The sequence below is a fragment of the Bufo gargarizans genome, chromosome 1, assembly GCF_014858855.1.
Source record: "Bufo gargarizans isolate SCDJY-AF-19 chromosome 1, ASM1485885v1, whole genome shotgun sequence".
Taxonomy (NCBI): domain Eukaryota; kingdom Metazoa; phylum Chordata; class Amphibia; order Anura; family Bufonidae; genus Bufo; species Bufo gargarizans.
This window is the reverse complement of record NC_058080.1, coordinates 495,605,718-495,625,970: the sequence shown is the minus strand read 5'-3', so window position 1 is coordinate 495,625,970 and position 20,253 is coordinate 495,605,718. Positions and strand designations below refer to the sequence as shown.

The 20,253-nt window shown below is 42.1% G+C and overlaps 1 protein-coding gene across 1 annotated transcript in view; it reads left to right on the top strand.

The window, feature by feature from the left end:
- Positions 1-20,253, top strand: part of RNF212B (ring finger protein 212B) — a 119,184-nt gene that overhangs the window by 67,821 nt on the left and 31,110 nt on the right. The window contains exons 7-10 of the mRNA XM_044280538.1: positions 1,516-1,558; positions 3,000-3,057; positions 15,566-15,623; positions 17,910-17,943. Coding sequence (XP_044136473.1) covers positions 1,516-1,558; positions 3,000-3,057; positions 15,566-15,623; positions 17,910-17,943 — 193 coding nt within the window. The remainder of the gene's footprint in view (positions 1-1,515; positions 1,559-2,999; positions 3,058-15,565; positions 15,624-17,909; positions 17,944-20,253) is intronic.

The window sequence follows — 20,253 nt, the reverse complement described above, 5'->3', positions numbered from 1 at the left end:
TGCGTTTAAAACAGCTTCAAAACTGTACAGGAAACATGCATGTGGTTTTGCCGCTCTTTACAGTTTCTACTCCTGGTTTTGGCTTAGTAATACTTAAAGAGGTTACCCATGAATAATGTAAAAAATTAAAATCATACATAATGTAGTACATGATAACCCCTTTCTAACAAAGCTAGAACCACCAGCCCTGTACCTCACATGGATCCAGAGATCTCACCATTCATTGGTCCAATTATTCTGCTACATTTATTTCAAGCTGGCAAATCAGGGGGCGTGTCCTTTCTAAGGGGTGTGTCCTTTCTGCTGCAGCTGGTGGCAATTGTAGGATGGAACTGATCATGTCTCAGTGAGCAGGACAGTGAAATTAGAAAAAGAGCAAACAGGAGGTGACGCTATAGGGATAGATTTCATTGAATAACTCAGTAGCTATAATACATTTTTAATTATATACAATTATAAAAGTATTCAGGTTTGAAAACTGTGGAATATTTTTCGTAGGACAACCCCTTGAAGCAGAATATTGATAAAATTACAGAGATTGGAAACAAATGCAGTTTTTGAGCCAGTTTGAAGTTCAGTTTTTGATGTTTTTTTTACTCAAAGTCAGAGGTGGATCTAATAGGATCAACTTCTGCTTTAGCTTAAAAACTGCATTAAAAACTACTTGTTGTTAAGGTCAGTTTGCTGTACAACGTGTAGTTTTGAAGCACAGTTTTATAACATACTGCACACTGATGTATCCATGATCTTCCAGTAATTTGCTCTCCACCCAGCAGCCACCTCTCTGGTCCATGTGGCGGTGCTGGATGAGCACAGAAGCAGCATGTGCGCCAGTCTTATGTCCGTTCCTGGAAGGTTGCCATGCTGACCAGCCAAGTCCTGGCTTGTCGGCCTATCTGAGAGAGGGGGCTCCTGTTACTGTGTCCATTGTACCACTCTCCATTTCTGCTTAGAACTCCTTAGTGTACTGATTGTGGCTTGTCTCTGAATCACCTCTTGTCTGCTGATTTGGTTTCTTTGACTCTACTATTGAAATGAGTTTGACTTGTTTTTGAAATAACCCCTTGTTTTCTGATTGGTATTCTACTGACTTTATTTGGTTGTGACCCTGCTTGCTGACCACTGTTGTGAACCCCTTTGTGATTCTGGCCGGTCTCCTACTGGTGCGATTGCAACAATTTTCTGCTGCCTTGTTCCACAGACATAACCTGGGTCCCTAGCATCCAAGCCCATCTGGCCTTGCTGCGGACTCAGGTGAAGAACCTAGCGGTATCCTTAGTTTCTACTAGCCAGAGTGGTGAAGGAAGACTGGTAGCAGTTTTTGAATTTGCTAGCTGTGGGTGCAGATGGTCACCTTTTTAGTTTCCTTGCAAATGTGCCTAAATTTCTCCCTAGTTGTACCTCATCAACGAGAGGACGGTTTGGGGTGCATATACACATACATGTGTGTGAAACATTTTTCTTTAATGGTAAATGTAGACATAGTTTCACATAATGATTTTCTATCCATTCCAGTTACTCCTCGACATAGCCTTCAGCATTGTGGACAGATAGCAAGGTAAGGAAAGTGGAAATCAAAGTGTTGACTTGTGTCTAAAGAAAAAATGAATCATCGTTTGAAAATCAAGCTGTAGATCCACATTGGTAAATGCAGCTGTAACTAGAACATGGAGCAGTAGAGCTGGAGGTAAGTGCAGTTGGATCAGAAATATGAAATTGGTATTAGGCCTTATGCACACGACAGTTGTTTTTATCGGTCCGCAAACGGGTTCCGTTGTTCCGTGATCCGTTTCCGTTTTTGTTTCAGTGTGTCTTCCTTTATATTTGGAGGACCACCAGACATAAAGAAAAGTAAAAAAAAGTCTAAAACAGGTTTGCCATGCAAATGATAGGAAAAAAACGGACGTGGATGACAATCTTGTGTGCCTCCGCGTTTTTTAGCGGTCCCATTGACTTGAATGGGTCCGCAAACCGTTTTCCACGAAAATAATAGGACAGGTTATATTTTTTGAACGGACTGGAACCACGGATCACGGACGCGGATGGCAAACGGTGAGTTAGCTGAGTTTTCAACGGACCCATTGAAAATCAATGGTTCTACAGAAAATCACGAAAAACATTAGGAAAAAAACGGACACGGAATAAAACAACGGTCGTGTGCATGAGGCCTTAGTCTGTTACATAGTTATATAGGTTGAAAAAAGACACAGGTCCATCTATACATTTCTTATGTTTATGGTACCCACAGGGTAAATTGCCAGATTAATTTATCTGGTTTAGGGCTCATGCAAACGAACATGTTTTCTTTCCGTGTCCATTCAGTTTTTTTTTTTCACTTCAATAGGTCCGCAAAAGAAAACAGAAGCTACTCCGTGTGCATTCCGTTTCTGTATGTCCGTATTTCCGTTCCACAAAAAAATAGAACGTCTTATTATTATCCGCATTACGGACAAGGATAGGACTGTTCTATGAAGGGCCAGCTGTTATGTTCCGCAAAATACGGAATGCACACGGATGTCATCCGCATTTTTTGTGGATCTGATTTTTGCAGACCGCAAAATACATATGGTAGTATGCATGAGCCCTAAGGAAGTATGTTCTGTAAACACATCCAGTGATGATTTCCTTAAGGCCTCTTTCACACGACCGTATGGCTTTTTCAGTATTTTGCTGTCCGCAAAAAAAAATCTGTTCACTGCGCAGATGCCTCTGGAGCTTCTGGGCTATTAGTCAAGCCAGGAGGGGGGCTGGCCGGAGGGACAATTCTGAGTATCTCCACCACCATGGTTCCTTACAAGTAATTTAATCACAGCATTCAAGGTTTTTTTTTCAGCGTTTTGCAGAATCTCCAAGAATGACATCATAGTGGCCCAATCACTGTTCTGGATAACATGTTGGTGGCAGTTTGGGGGCCCAAATTCTTATCACAGGTTTCCTTTAAAATCCTATATGAAAATCTGCAATTTGTTTATCTTTGTTTTTTTTTTTTTCATTTTCAGCCGTCCATCATCTGTGGAGTCTCTATCATATGTTAGATCCCACTCAGGAACAGACAGTGTAAGTGTGTGGAATGAATTTTTACACTAATCAGTAGTGCCATGTTTATTCAGTCTTTACAACAGGGGATATAGCGGGTTTATGCAATATCCCCCTGGTGTTTGTGCCATGTAAATTAATTCAATATTTTGTGCATTATACTTTCAGTAATGATCATATTAGGCAAAGCTTAATCTTCCTATAGGCACAGGATACATGCATCTATAGATGGTCCTAAAGGAGTGGGCAGTTGAGGCAGAAGTCACATAATTAGTCACCTCAGACATTCGTGGCTTATCGAAAATAGCCGACTGGCTTGGCAGTCCCATAAATGTGAATGGAGCGGTAGCTCTCGCTTCCCATAGAAATTAATAGAGAGCATGCCACGCATGCTCGTTCACTTTGGGAACCCAGATCTAAAGATAGTTAGGACTCACACCTATCTGACAGTGGTGTCATATCCTTGCTATATGCCACCAATGTGTGAGGTGACACAACCACTTTAATCCTGTTTTTTTAGCCAAATACAAGAAGGGATCCCAAAAGAAGGAAAAGAGTAAAGAAAATGCTGACATTCTTCTCTAAAACCTGCATGCCTGATTCTGCCCTAAAGAGTACAACATTGAGAAAGCAAGCAAACATTACATTTATTTGACACTGTTAGGCTACATGCACACGAACATGGTTTGTTTCTGTGTCCGTTCCGCTTTATTTGCGGATAGGATGCGGACCCATTCATTTCAATGGGTCCGCAAAAAATGCGGACAGCACACCGAAGTGCCCCAGTGATGGCTAACCTTGGCACTCCAGCTGTGGTAAAACTACAACTCCCAAGATGCCCCCCTTGCTTGGCTGCTCTCAGAACTCTATAGAAATAAATGGAGCTTGCTGGGAGTCGTAGTTTCACCACAACTGGAGTGCCAAGGTTAGCCATCTCTGGCCTAGGCTGTTCAGTACAGAGGACAGCGGGAACCTTCCGACTGGTTTGCAGCTTCTTCCCGTGTAGTGGAGCCTGTGAAACGTGGGCTACAGCACAGGTCCAGCTGGAGAACCAGTAAGGGTAATTTCACACTGGCGTTAGAAGAATCCGGCAGGCAGTTCCATTGCCGGAACAGCCTGCCGGATCTGGAAATCCGTATGCAAACAGATATCATTTGTTTCCGGATCCGTCTGACAAATGCATTGAAGTACCGGATCCGTCTCTCTGGTGTCATCCTGAAAAACGGATCCGGTATTTATCTATTTCACATTTTTAACGGTCTGCGCATGTGCAGACCGTAAAACCGGATCCATAAATGCGGCAATTTCATGAACACTTGGTACCGGATCCGGCAATAATACATTTCAATGGAAATTAATGCCGGATCCGGCTATACGGCAAGTGTTCCAGAATTTTGGCTGGAGAAAATACTGCCGCATGCTGCGGTATTTTCTCCGGCCAAATACCGTAAAAGGGACAGAAGACATCCTGATGCATACTGAACGGATTGCTTTCCATTCAGAATGCGTTAGGATAAAACTGATGCGTTTTTTCCCGGTATTGAGCCCTATGACGGAACTCAATACTGGAAAACTTTAATGCTAGTGTGAAAGTAGCCTAAGATAGGACACCTGGTGTACCACCAACAAACAAGGCAGAGAGCAGATAGAGTATATATTGACACTCACAGGCTGAGTAGTTGAAAGACTGAGACAGGTCAAACCTGGACAACAGGTTGGTAGACAACAGGTCGGAGATTTACGTTGTTGTGGATACAAATTACAGAGACTGTTGGATTACAATTCCCTAGTCTATTTAACTACTGTTTCATACAATAGAAGGGAATGTAGCAGCACTCCAGTAGCTTCCAGCCCAGTGTAGGATTTATTCACCCATTGTTTAGAGCAAAGTTTCAGTCCTCACTGGCATCTTTTCAAGTACTGTTAGATACATATACTAAAGCCAGTCAACTCCAACCACTGTTCTGTTCAGGAAAGTCATATGAGTACACAAACTCATCTAGTGCAGCTTTAGTCAAAGTAGTTAAGGCTACTTTCACACTAGCGTTAGGTTTGTCTGGCAGGCTGTTTCAGCAAGGGAACAGCCTACCGGATCCATACTAACACTTGCACAAGTGTGATGCCGGATGTCCAGCCCGGCCCTATTCACTATAATGGGGATGGGCGGGAGATGCGGCCGCAGCATGGCCGGACAACAACAGCAGCATGCTGTTTCCAAACAGATTTTCGAAGACTACTTGCTCCATATTAAGAACCTGAACAGACCTTGAATTTTATAAAAGTGGCGCATTGGTATCCATATAGGACTGTTGTGTAATATACAAACCGGATTCCCAAAAAGTTGGGACACTAAACAAATTGTGAATAAAAACTGAATGCAATGATGTGGAGATGGCAAATGTCAATATTTTATTTGTAATAGAACGTAGATGACAGATCAAACGTTGAATCCGAGTAAATGTATCATTTTAAAGGAAAAATACGTTGATTCAAAATTTCACTGTGTCAACAAATCCCCAAAAAGTTGGGACAAGTAGCAATAAGAGGCTGGAAAAAGTAAATTTGAGTATAACGAAGAGCTGGAAGACCAATTATCACTAATTAGGTCAATTGGCAACATGATTGGGTATAAAAAGAGCTTCTCAGAGTGGCAGTGTCTCTCAGAAGCCAAGATGGGTAGAGGATCACCAATTCCCACAATGTTGCGCAGAAAGATAGTGGAGCAATATCAGAAAGGTGTTACCCAGCGAAAAATTGCAAAGACTTTGCATCTATCATCATCAACTGTGCATAACATCATTCGAAGATTCAGAGAATCTGGAACAATCTCTGTGCGTAAGGGTCAAGACCGTAAAACCATACTGGATGCCCGTGATCTCCGGGCCCTTAAACGACACTGCACCACAAACAGGAATGCTACTGTAAAGGAAATCACAGAATGGGCTCAGGAATACTTCCAGAAACCATTGTCTGTGAACACAATCCACCGTGCCATCCGCCGTTGCCAGCTGAAACTCTACAGTGCAAAGAAGAAGCCATTTCTAAGCAAGATCCACAAGCTCAGGCGTTTTCACTGGGCCAGGGATCATTTAAAATGGAGTGTGGCAAAATGGAAGACTGTTCTGTGGTCAGACGAGTCACGATTCAGAGTTCTTTTTGGAAATCTGGGACACCATGTCATCCGGACCAAAGAGGACAAGGACAACCCAAGTTGTTATCAACGCTCAGTTCAGAAGCCTGCATCTCTGATGGTATGGGGTTGCATGAGTGCGTGTGGCATGGGCAGCTTGCATGTCTGGAAAGACACCATCAATGCAGAAAAATATATTCAGGTTCTAGAACAACATTTGCTCCCATCCAGACGTCATCTCTTTCAGGGAAGACCCTGCATTTTCCAACAAGATAATGCCAGACCACATTCTGCATCAATCACAACATCATGGCTGCATAGGAGAAGGATCCGGGTACTGAAATGGCCAGTCTGCAGTCCAGATCTTTCACCTATAGAGAACATTTGGCGCATCATAAAGGGGAAGGTGCAACAAAGAAGGCCCAAGACGATTGAACAGTTAGAGGCCTGTATTAGACAAGAATGGGAGAGCATTCCTATTTCTAAACTTGAGAAACTGGTCTCCTCGGTCCCCAGACGTCTGTTGAGTGTTGTAAGAAAAAGGGGAGATGCCACACAGTGGTGAAAATGGCCTTGTCCCAACTTTTTGGGGATTTGTTGACACCATGAAATTCTGATTCAACATATTTTTCCCTTAGGGTCCATTCACACGTCCGTTTTTTCTTTCCTGATCTGTTCCGTTTTTTGCGGAACAGATCAGGACCAGATCAGGACCCATTCATTTTCAATGGGTCCTGGAAAAAATCGGACAGCACAATGTGTGCTGTCCGTTTCCGTTGTTCCGTTTCGCATGTCCGTTTAAATATAAAACATGTCCTATTATGTTCCTGAAAAATCGGATCCTGGTACAATGCAAAGTCAATGGTTCCGCAAAAAACGGAAGACATTCGGATGTCATTCCGTATGTCTTCCGTTTTTTGCGGAATCCGTTCCTGGAAACACATAGCAAATATTTTTTTTATTTTTTTTATTATTTTTTTTTCAAAGAAATCCAAACAGCTTTGTTTGATTATTGAAATGTATACATGTTTCCGTTTTTTGCGGATCCGCAAAAAACAGATGACATACGGAAACATTTTCAGGAACAACGGATCCGCAAAAAACGGACCGAAATTCGGATTATAGAAAAATACTGACGTGTGAATGTAGCCTTAAAATGGTACATTTTCTCAGTTTAAACTTTTGTTCCGTGATTTATGTTCTATTCTGAATAAAATATTAGAAGTTGGCACCTCCACATCATTGCATTCAGTATTTATTCACGATTTGTATAGTGTCCCAACTTTTTTGGAATCCGGTTTGTATAAAGAAACTGTGGCATCAACATAATTTTTACTAAATTAGCTCTACCAATAACTGAAAGTGGTAGCTTGCACCAGTTGGTCACCATCCGAGTGCTTTTATCAAGTAAGGGGACCAAATTCAGATTGATATAATCCTGTTGGCGAGATGACACCTGCGCCACTAAATATTTAAATATTTAAATGTAGGTGCCGCTTGCATAGGGGCAATCTTAGGCCTTATGCACACTAACGTATTTTCTTTCCGTGTCCGTTTAATTTTTTTTGCGGACCGTATGCGGAACCATTCCTTTCAATTACATTACATTTCCATAGGTCCGTATTTCCGTTCCTCCAAAAAAAATAGATGTCCTATTATTGTCCGCATTATGGACAAGGACAGGACTGTTCTATTAAGGGCCAGCTGTTCCGTTTTGCAAAATACGGAATGCACACAGACATCACCCGTATTTTTTGTGGATCCCTTTTTTTGCGGACCGCAAGATACATGCGGTCGTGTGCATGAGCTCTTTGTTGCATGATATGAGGCAAAGATTGCTCCACCTTATCAAAAAATACAGTAACAACATGTCGTCCTCGTATAAGGAGATTTTCTCCTCCACCATGCACCCATATTTCAGACCAACCACCTCCTGATCCATATGTATCAACTGAGCCAGGGGCTCTATAGCCAAAGTGAAGAGCAAGGGTGATAATGGACATCCCTGGCGTGTGAGGAGCAAACATTTGTGTGACCATTGTGTTCCGGATAATGTTCCTGATAATCTCCGTCCATGGAAAGCAACTGTGTCAGATTTCAAGTGACTGAAATCTCTGAGACGGACCAAGGGTGTTCTATGCAGTTCTTTCATTCTGGAGATCAGTGGGGACTAATCACTTTGGTCTTCTCACATGTTGAATAAATATCCGATTATTCCTATTTAAATGTATAAGACTTCTATTGCTCACACATTTTTCTTCTTGCACAACGGACTAACCTATGTGCAATGCTTTGTGGTATGCAGCATTCTGTAACAAATCATTCAGTGCTTTCCACTTGCACCATCTAGTGTTCAGGTGTAGCAACAGCAGTCTTTTAAACCTTGTCAGTATTTTAATGCTTTTTGTGTGTGTCTGTGTGTGGATGGGGTCTTCTCTTTCTCTGCAAGGAAGGTAATGAGGAAACATGTTTATATTTTTGCCTTTTCCTCTCTCTTTCTCCTTCTTTCTACCTTCCATATTTTCTCCCTCACTATTCTGTATAGAAACATAGAAGAATGATGACCGAAAAAAGATCACACTCTCCTTTAAAGTATAACTGTCATTTTATTTTTTGGAGTATTGGATTGTGGTGATTAATATCACTGTGTATTCAATTACCCCTTAATTCCACAGTTTTGTTCCCTGCACTGCCTACTTTTACCTATGCTTAAAATAGGGTTGCTAGGCATGGTCCGTCTATGTGTTGTGCAAGGTCAGATTACTGACAGCCAGGGACTGTAAGTAAATGATTAAAGCCAGGTCCTCCCTAGCAGCTGATAACAGTGCCTGGGCTGTGTGCACTTCTCCCTGTCCCTGCGCTTGGCAGACGCTCCCTCACTCAGCAGAGCTGGACAATGCAGAGTAGGAGCAGCACAGACCAGGGAAGGGAGATCTGCCATCTGCTCAGTGTATAAATGAAAGAAACATGTGTTAAGAGGACCCCTTTGTGCTGCAGGAGATTAACACTTTAGGGGGAGGGCTCTGGTTACTGACACTTTTGGGGGGGCTATTGTTACTGGCTAGTGAGGGCAGGCGGGATTATCCTCGGGGAGGGCAGTGGCGGCCATCTTAACTGAATAGTGAAATTGCAGTTTTATGCAGACTGGTTGCTAAGGGCTGAATCTTATTAAATATGGGGTAAGTCAGTGTAATAGTAACTGATATACGGGAGGTTGCATCAACTGTTTCATTCTCTGCAGTTTTGCCTGTGCATAACCTTCAGCATGACAGGAAGATGCGCATTAAGGGATTCAATGTATGGCTTGGTGAATGGTGTCGGAACAAAGGGTTTGGCTTTGTGTCTCATGTTAGCTCTTGTTGGAATGGAAGAGAACTGTACAAGAAAGATGGTTTGCATCTTTCTCTCAAAGGAACGAATGTCCTCGGTGAACAGTTCCAAGTATTTGCTAAGGAGCATTTAAACTAGGAAAGGGGGGCAAAAGAGTGATAATCCAGCAGTCCGACTGCCCCCCGGAACAATGCCAGAAGATGCCAGTAGCACAAAGGTTAAGAAATGACAAGCTCAGATTCTTATCTACAAATGCTCGCAGTTTAGGGAATAAGATCAATTAACTTGAGGCTATAATGGCATCTGAGAATATAGATGTAGTGGCTGTTACTGAGACGTGGTTCAAGGGGAGTAATGACTGGGATATATCAATACCAGGGTTCTCTCTATACAGGAAAGACAGAGAAGGCAAGAAGGGGGAGGGGTGGCCCTGTATGTGAAAGACAGCATAAAATCTAATTTTGATACAAGTTAGCGAGAACAATTTAGAGTCAGTTTGGGTTACCTTGCAGCTTGATAATAATAAGGTAACTCGTGTAGGTGTGATATATAGACTACCTAGCCAAGTCAAAGAATTAGATGATCTACTAGTTGAGGAAATAGCTAAAATGACATTGAAGGGGGAAGTTATCATTATGGGAGACTTCAATCTTCCTGATGTAAACTGGAAAACCAAAATAGCTAGTTCTGCCAGGAGTACAGATATTCTAAATTCCCTACTGGGATTATCTCTACAACAAGTAGTTGAGGAGCCAACCCGGAAGGAGGCCATTTTAGATTTAGTATTCACAAATGGGAATTTGGTATATGATATTACTGTAGGGGAAAGCTTGGGATCTAGTGATCACCAGTCAGTGTGGTTTACTATAAGTACAGTGACTGAGTCACACCACACAAAAACAAAAGTTTTAGATTTTAGAAAAACTGACTTTTCTAAAATTAGATTAGTGGTATATGAGTCCCTATCAGATTGGAACAGTTTCATTGGAGTCCAGAAGAAATGGGACTACTTAAAAGTGGCACTATTGAAGGCAACAGAAAATTGCATTATACTTGTCAGTAAAAGCAAAAAAAGGAAAAGACCACTGTGGTACTCAGCAGAAGTGGCCAAAATCATTAAAAACAAAAAGATAGCATTTAGGAATTATAAAAAAAAACAAAAAAACGAGGATGACAGGCTAATATACAAGATTAGGCAGAGAGAGGCCAAACAAGTTATAAGAGCTTCTAAAGCACAGGCAGAAGAGAAATTAGCTCAGTCAGGGAAAAAAGGCGATAAGGCATTCTTCAGATACATAAATGAAAAAAGGAAACTAAAACAAGGAATTACAAAATAAAAAAAAAAAGAAGGAAGGTATATGGAAGAAGATGAAGAACTAGCTGACTGCCTCAATGAATACTTCTGTTCAGTCTTTATGAAGGAAAATGAAGGAAAAGGACCTCAGTTAGGAAAGAAGATTAATGAATCTTTTGATGCATGTGTCTTTACAGAGGAAGAGGTTCTAAGTCAGCTGTCTAAAATCAATACAAATAAGTCACAGGGGCCTGATGGGATACACCCAAAGCTATTAAAAGAGCTCAGCGGTGAACTAGCAAAACCATTAAAGGGGTTGTCCGAGTTATGAAAAAAAAACATATAGCACTGAAAATATATATAGAGATATATAACTGAGCTAAGCAAGTTTTATGCAAAAAAAAATATATATTTTTCCTAAATTCCCTGGTTCTTTTCTGGCTCTTTGTTTACATGCAATAAAAACAATCTCTGCCCCTCCCCCTGCTCTGCTAAGGGAGTGTATACAAGAGCTGTCCTAAGTGACATGTCTGCCTGCTGGGAGACTCTGCAGCATGTTGTATGTGTAGGACTACAAGTCCCAGCTGTATAATGACACTGCTAAGGGAGTGAATACAAGAGCTGCCCTGAGTGCTGGGAGACTCTGCAGCATGTTGCATGTGTAGGACTACATGTCCCACCTGTATAATGACACTGCTAATACACACAGGATCTCCCCCCTACCTTATTGTGCAATGCCCTCTCTAGTATTCAGCTCCAGTGCCCAGAATTGTCCCTGCTGCAGAGCTGTGCAGCTGAAGGGGTTAAGTATCCGTATCCCAGCAGAGAGTAGACGGCAGTGAAGGGGAGGGGGGGGGGGGGGGGGGGTGGCCAGCACAGTGAAGTTTCATTTACAGGCTTGTAAACGAACATTATCAGCACAGGGAGAGAAGCTGACATCACAGGTCATGTGACCCTCTGTGAAATCTGAGAAACCAGCCACTGGAGATAAAGGGAGTGAAATGGAAAGCTGTTACATTTGCTTAGTTAGGAACATAGAAAGAACAAAAAAATAACTCGCATAACCCCTTTAACAGATTTATTTAACCAATCATTGGCAACAGGAGTCGTCCCAGAAGATTGGAAATTAGCAAATAATGTGCCGATTCACAAGAAAGGTAGTAGGGAGGAACCGGGCAACTATAGGCCAGTAAGCCTGACATCAATAGTGAGGAAATTAATGGAAACCATACTTAAGGAGAGGATTGTGGAACATCTAAAATCCTATGAATTGAAAGATGAAAAACAGCATGGGTTTACTTTAGGGAGATCATATCAAACAAATCTTATAGATTTTTTTGATTGGGTGACTAAAACAATAGATGGCGGAGGTGCAGTAGACATCGCTTATCTAGACTTTCAATACTGTCCCACACAGAAGGCTTATCAATAAATTGCAGTCTTTGGGCTTGGACTCCCATATTGTTGAATGGATTAGGCAGTGGCTGAGGGACAGGCAACAGAGGGTTGTAGTCAATGGAGTATATTCAGACCAAGGTCTTGTTACCAGTGGGGTACCTCAGGGATCTGTTCTGGGACCCATATTGTTTAATATCTTTATCAGCGAAATTGCAGAAGGCCTCGATCGTAAGGTGTGTCTTTTTGCTGATGACACAAAGATTTGTAAAAGGGTTGATGTTCCTGGAGGGATACACCAAATGGAAAAAGATTTAGGAAAACTAGAGGAATGGTCAAAAATCTGGCAACTAAAATTTAATGTTGATAAGTGCAAGATAATGCACCTGGGGCGTAAAAACCCAAGAGCAGAATATAAAATCAGTGATACAGTCCTAACCTCAGTATCTGAGGAAAGGGATTTAGGGGTCATTATTTCAGAAGACTTAAAGGTAGGCAGACAATGTCATAGAGCAGCAGGAAATGCTAGCAGAATGCTTGGGTGTATAGGGAGAGGAATTACCAGTAGAAAGAGGGAGGTGCTCATGCCGCTCTACAGAGCACTAGTGAGACCTCATTTGGAGTATTGTGCTCAGTACTGGAGTATCTCCAGAAGGATATTGATACTTTGGAGAGAGTTCAGAGAAGAGCTACTAAACTGGTACATGGATTGCAGGATAAAACTTACCAGGAAAGATTAAAGGACCTTAACATGTATAGCTTGGAAGAAAGACGAGACAGAGGGGATATGATAGAAACTTTTAAATACATAAAGGGAATCAACAAGGTAAAAGAGGAGAGAATATTTAAAAGAAGAAAAACTGCTACAAGAGGACATAGTTTTAAATTAGCGGGGCAAAGGTTTAATAGTAATATCAGGAAGTATTAATTTACTGAGAGAGTAGTGGATGCATGGAATAGCTTTCCTGCAGAAGTGGTAGCTGTAAATACAGTGGAGGAGTTTAAGCATGCATGGGATAGGCATAAGGCCATCCTTCATATAAGATAGGGCCAGGGGCTATCCATAGTACTTAGTATATTGGGCAGACTAGATGGGCCAAATGGTTCTTATCTGCCGGCACATTCTATGTTTCTATTCTGGAATATCATGTTATTAGTAACTACATATATGAAAATTAAAATTAGGGTCTAAGTGTGACAGTTATCCTTTCAGTCTGTCCTTGTATTATTTCCTGTTTATTTAATCTTGGAATAGCTATATGTATTTCCTAGACATGTTTAAATTCACCTTGATTTTTACTCACATCTCTAAAAAAATTAGCATATTGTGATAAAGTTCATTATTTTTTGTAATGTACTGATAAACATTAGACTTTCATATATTTTAGATTCATTACACACAACTGAAGTAGTTCAAGCCTTTTATTGTTTTAATATTGATGATTTTGGCATACAGCTCATGAAAACCCCTAATTCCTATCTCAAAAAATTGCATATTTCATCCGACCAATAAAAGAAAAGTGTTTTTAATACAAAAAAAGTAAACCTTCAAATAATTATGTTCAGTTATGCACTCAATACTTGGTTGGGAATCCTTTTGCAGAAATAACTGCTTCAATGCGGCGTGGCATGGAGGCAATCAGCCTGTGGCACTGCTGAGGTGTTATGGAGGCCCAGGATGCTTCGATAGCGGCCTTAAGCTCATCCAGAGTGTTGGGTCTTGGGTCTCTCAACTTTCTCTTCCCAATATCCCACAGATTCTCTATGGGGTTCAGGTCAGGAGAGTTGGCAGGCCAATTGAGCACAGTAATACCATGGTCAGTAAACCGTTTACCAGTGGTTTTGGCACTGTGAGCAGGTGCCAGGTCGTGCTGAAAAATGAAATCTTCATCTCCATAAAGCTTTTCGGCAGATGGAAGCATGAAGTGCTCCAAAATCTCCTGATAGCCAGCTGCATTGACCCTGCCCTTAATAAAACACAGTGGACCAACACCAGCAGCTGACATGGCACCCCAGACCATCACTGACTGTGGGTACTTCACACTGGACTTCAGGCATTTTGGCATTTCCCTCTCCCCAGTCTTCCTCCAGACTCTGGCACCTTGATTTCCGAATGACATGCAAAATTTGCTTTCACCACTGAGCAACAATCCAGTGCTGCTTCTCAGTAGCCCAGGTCAGGCGCTTCTGCCGCTGTTTCTGGTTCAAAAGTGGCTTGACCTGGGGAATGCGGCACCTGTAGCCCATTTCCTGCACACGCCTGTACCCGGTGGCTCTGGATGTTTCTACTCCAGACTCAGTCCACTGCTTCCGCAGGTCCCCCAAGGTCTGGAATCGGTCCTTCTCCACAATCTTCCTCAGGGTCCGGTCACCTCTTCTCGTTCTGCAGCGTTTTCTGCCACACTTTTTCCTTCCCACAGACTTCCCATTGAGGTGCCTTGATACAGCACTCTGGGAACAGCCTATTCGTTCAGAAATTTCTTTGTGTCTTACCCTCTTGCTTGAGGGTGTCAATGATGGCCTTCTGGACAGCAGTCAGGTCGGCAGTCTTACCCATGATTGCGGTTTTGAGTAATGAACCAGGCTGGGAGTTTTTAAAAGCCTCAGGAATCTTTTGCAGGTGTTTAGAGTTAATTAGTTGATTCAGATGATTAGGTTAATAGCTCGTTTAGAGAACCTTTTCATGATATGCTAATTTTTTTAGATAGGAATTTTGGGTTTTCATGAGCTGTATGCCAAACTCATCAATATTAAAACAATAAAAGGCTTGAACTACTTCAGTTGTGTGTAATGAATCTAAAATATATGAAAGTCTAATGTTTATCAGTACATTACAGAAAATAATGAACTTTATCACAATATGCTAATTTTTTTAGAAGGACCTGTAGAGTTCTTTCAGTAAAATACAATTTTCTGACATCGTCTCTAATTTCCCCAACTAATTTCAGATTGTGCTCCCTTGTTCCTTTGTGTAGTTTCTTATTAAAACACATACCTCCTAAATCTTATTTAAAGGCATTGTGCCAAGTTTTCAAGTTACTAACTGGTGGGGGTCTAACCACTGGAACCCCCACTGATCCCCCATGTACTACCCAGAGTCACATCCATACAGGCATGGTCCCTAACTAACTGCAATGTATTATTTGTTCTCATATATTTGAGCACACGTCAAAAGTATAAGCATTTCAGAACACCGCCTAAGACAAAGCATTCTGGCAAAAAAAAAAAAGAGAATATCATGCATCTGTCTTTCTACATTATTCTCACACTTGAGTCCTTCACTGTGTGTATTTGCCTTGTATTAGTATTTGTTTTCAATAAATATTGTAGTTGAGTATTTATTGTATTTAAATTAAACAAATGTAATTTATTATTTTAAGCAATCAGCATCAACCAGTAGAGCTCAAGACAGAGCCACCTCATTAAGTTCCAGCCAGGGTAAGAACATCACAGATATTTAATACAAACTGTGCTGGAGGGCTGAGAACTTTGTTAGCACAGTTGTACACAGAGGAGGTGTTAACAGTGATTGATAGTCTTTCCTGTGTGTGTGTGTGTGTGTGTGTGTGTGTGTGTGTGTATACATAGATAGCTGTCAGTCACTGGTAGATCTACACGGAGAGGTGTTATCAGTGATTGATAGTATTCTGTGTGTGTGTATACATAGATAGCTGTCAGTCACTAGTAGATCTACACGGAGAGGTGTTATCAGTGATTGATAGTATTCTGTGTGTGTGTATACATAGATAGCTGTCAGTCACTGATATATGTACACAGGATAGGTGTTATCAGTGATTGATAGCATTCTGTGTGTAAGTGTGTATACAGAGACAGCTGTCAGTCACTGATATATGTACACAGGATAGGTGTTATCAGTGATTGATAGCATTCTGTGTGTAAGTGTGTATACAGAGACAGCTGTCAGTCACTGATAGCTGTACATAGAGGAGGTGTGATTGATAGCATTCTCTATGTAAGTATGTATGCTGTCAGTCACTGATAGCTGTACATCAGGCATCCTCAAACTGCAGCCCTCCAGCTGTTGCAAAACTACAACTCCGAACAGCCTACAGGTATCAGCCTACAGCAGGGCATTGTGGGAGTTGTAGTTTTACAACAGCTGGAGGGCCGCGGATGCCTGCTGTACATAGAGGAGGTGTTATCAGTAATTGATAGTCTTTCCTGTATGTGTGTATACATAGATAGCTGTCAGTCACTGATAGCACCTTCACCGTGAACACTGAAATCAGAAATAGTGGAGATTTAAATGTATAAAATAGACATTTTTCTGAATCTTTTTCCACAAAACAATATATCAATCTGCTCAGCTCCTCCTGCTCTATAACATGCTGCCTGCAGATTGCACTGAATTTTGTGGTGATAGGTCCTCTTTAAACAGAGTCATCATATTTTAGCAGAAAATGCCATCTTCTGACTATTAAGGCTGTATTACACAGCCTGATTCTGCAGGCGACTGTCGGGAGGGAAGCGTCCCTTCCTGGTAACCACTTGCTCGCTAGCAGAGCAGACTGCTGCTATTACATGCAGCGATCTCCTCCACAGCATAAGGAGGAGCGATCGTTATGCCATCAGTCGTCCCTTATGCTGTCTAGTTATTTGCTGGCAGCAGATGGCGATTAGACAGCACAATATGCCGCTGGCAAATCGTGATCTTTAAGCATTCTAAAAGAACACAATTTCCCTTTAAACGAGCATTGGGTAATCAGCAGTAGTATTACACTGCCAAATGATCACTAAAGAGTGTTACTATGAGCGCTCGTTAGCGATCATCTGGCAGAAAATCTGCCAGTATAATACAGGCTTTAGACTTTATGGGAATGGTATCTTTAAAGTAGAATCCCAACTGAGGTATAACTATACTCAGTTAGGGTATAGGTATGATTGGTTGCTGAAGATGGTTACACCATGTCCACCAAGTTCAACCAAGGGATGGGAGAGGATGTGAATAAAGGGAAGGGGTATTGAAAACAAGAATTCCATACCTTTACATGTGGACTAAGCTAGTAATCGCAGCCTTCCATAGACATCCTTTGCAACACAGACACCGGGGCATGACTGCCACTATAGCAGCCATAGCTACTGCTACAGCGCACACAATCAATAAAAAGAGTGGAGGATGTGCAGCATTATTTTCAGGGTATGCAGCACATCCTCCACAGTCCTCTTCTTCCTGAACTGCCTGGAACTGTCAGGTCAGACAGTGCTACAGAGTTAGGCCTCATACTCACAATAGTGTGCATTTTGGTGTCTATTGTTTATGCTCAATGGAGGGGGGCCCTATTTTAAAGTTTGCTATGGGACTCAGCCTTTCCTAGTTACACCCCTGACAGACACACCTTTGTCCACTGTTCAGTGGACGGTCCCACTCACTGATTGACAGTTATCTCTCTGTCACTCATACAGGTCCAGGGTGGGCAATCTGCGGCACTCCATCTGTTGTGAAACTACAACTACCAGCATGCATACTTGCTCTGCTCTTCTCAGAACTCTCATAGAAATAGATGGAGCATGCTGGGAATTGGTTTCACAACAGCTGGAGTACCGCAGGTTGCCAAACCCAGGTTTGGTTGTGACTCACTTAGTGAATCTATCGCTGGATTTAAATAAATACACAAATTACAGAAACTGAACCATATATATTCTATTAACAATTATGTAAAATTGAAAAAAAATGGAGTAACTGCAATTTGAATGTATTTTCAGGTTCCCCAATGTCTGGTCACAGCATGTCCTATCGGTAAGTTATCTACTGATAAACTTTCTGCCACTGTCGGTAGACAGCAGGTCTCAAAATTTAGATTTAGAATGCAAGGTTGTCCTCTCTTCTCCATCTAGGACATCACAGGACGTGAGCAAGAGCACCCAGTGTCAAGTGTATTGCTATTACTGTGACACCTCCCAACCCAGAATTAATTGTGCCTGTGATATAGGCATGGGCAGGGGGATGGGTTATGACTAGAGAACCATATTACAGAGAACAGTTCATGTCCCTAATTTAAAGGCTATGCACACCTTCGGAGGCAATTTTTTTATGATTGCATTTTCATCATTTTTGGCTAAAAATCATTTTCTCAATTGGCCTTTATTAAAAAATATTGAGCTGTTCTGTCACAAAAGGGTTAACTGTTTTTCTAGCTGTGTGACTGGTACTATCACTTTCACTTTGTTCCTTAACTCTAAATTACTAAGAGGTCATAAACACTTATTTAAGCCACATTCTTATCAGTAACATTAGAACCAAGCTATAATGATTGTTTATAATGTCAGAGAGCAAACATAAGGAGTCTGTCTGCTCCTGGTCTGAAGACAAAGACAGAAAATCCAAAGGGTGCTACTAGAGCATGTCAGCTCTGTACAGAAAAAAGGAAGCTATATTTTTAATAAAGACCAATTTAAAAAAAATTTTTTAGCTCAAAATGAGTACAATGCAATAATAAAAAAAAGTGTCCCCAACATAGTACATAGCCTTTAAGTATCAAATCAGGGTTGAATCTCAGGTCTGTAACACTGGGAACAGGGCCTTTTCTGTACAAAGCTGCAAAACATAAAGTTCACAGTTGTATTTGTTTCACGATTTTCTGGGATATTTTCAAATATATATATATTGTACGAAGATACAAGGAATCATCGTGGATGATAGGTACGTGTCACCAAGGTTGCTGGCCTTGGTTGAGTAAGAGCCGTTTTTTACGTTTTTATGTGTTAGCAGCAGTTGCCGTTTGAAACCTTGGTACTTAGCATGGCTGTAATAGCTGATCCGGGACAGCTCTTACTGGGAGTAATCAAAGTGCTGGGTGGGTGACTACTTCCGACGTTCCAGGCCGGGTTTTGCCAGGCATAAAAAACAGCCAGTACTGATAGGTGGGGAGAATTACCTCCGTCTGAAAGTGGAGCTTAGGAGGTCTGTGTGCTGGGATCTGAGGCCTGTGCTGGGCTGGAGAGCGGAGACCCGTGTGTCAGGGGAACAGGCTGCCTAAAGCCTGTATTTGAACCAAGGTGACTTTTGTTTTATTAACTTGCCATTGGGTGTGAAGTAACACCAACACTGCAAAAGTGACGTTTTGTTTTTGGCATCATGTGTTAATAAACACTGAAGTTTGAATTACGAACTTGTATTTTGGCTCTGTACTGCACCCGCTTATCCTACTACCAGAGCGAATCCCCACAATTGGTGGAGGATGGGGGCATGAGCAGTGAGGCTGGCGTGAATGCCGAAATATTTTTTGGTTTTCATTTTTGCGCACAGTGGTATATTATACATCAAACCAGCGGTATTACAACCCGTGTCCCATGACAAAATGGAGGCTGTTGTGAAGGCCCTCATGGTGGCTAATCTGCAGCAGCGAGACACAAACCTGCAACAACGGGAGGCTTACAAGCAGCAGCAAGAGACCAACCAGTTGCTGCTACAACACGTGATGGCTTTGCAGACAGAAGAAGCAACCCTGAGCGTCTACGATGCCCAGAAGGCAATCCGTGCGGCGATTCCTAAGATGACACCCGCAGACGACATTGAAACCTACCTGGCGATGTACGAGAAAGTGGCCACAAGGAAGAAGCTACTCCGAGACCAGTGGGCTGAGGTCGTCGCTCCGTTCCTGGCATCCGATTCCCAGCGGGTGTATTTCAACTTGCCGGACGATCAAGCGGCCAACTACCAAAAAGTGAAGGGTGAGATTTTGGCAAGACTGGGGGTGAATGTGTTGGTCCGGGCCCAGCGGGTACATCAGTGGGGGTTTAAGCCGGCAGAGCCCGCAAGACCCCAATATTATGACTTACTCCACCTTTTGCAATAGTGGCTACAGCCTGAGTCCCATGGCTATGCTGGATAGACGATTGGCTGATATGTTCTGGAGGGCTTTGCCACCCCCAGGTGGAAGTGGGAGACACTCCAGCGGAGGCCCTGCTGGACTCAGGGAGTCTGGTGTCCCTAGTAAGGGCTCCCCTTGATATGGCTGAGTATACTGGCCGGAAAGTCAGGGTCATTCATGCGGACTTAAAAAAAACTATTCCACCGCCCTGATGTCTCTAACCGCAGGGGACGGCA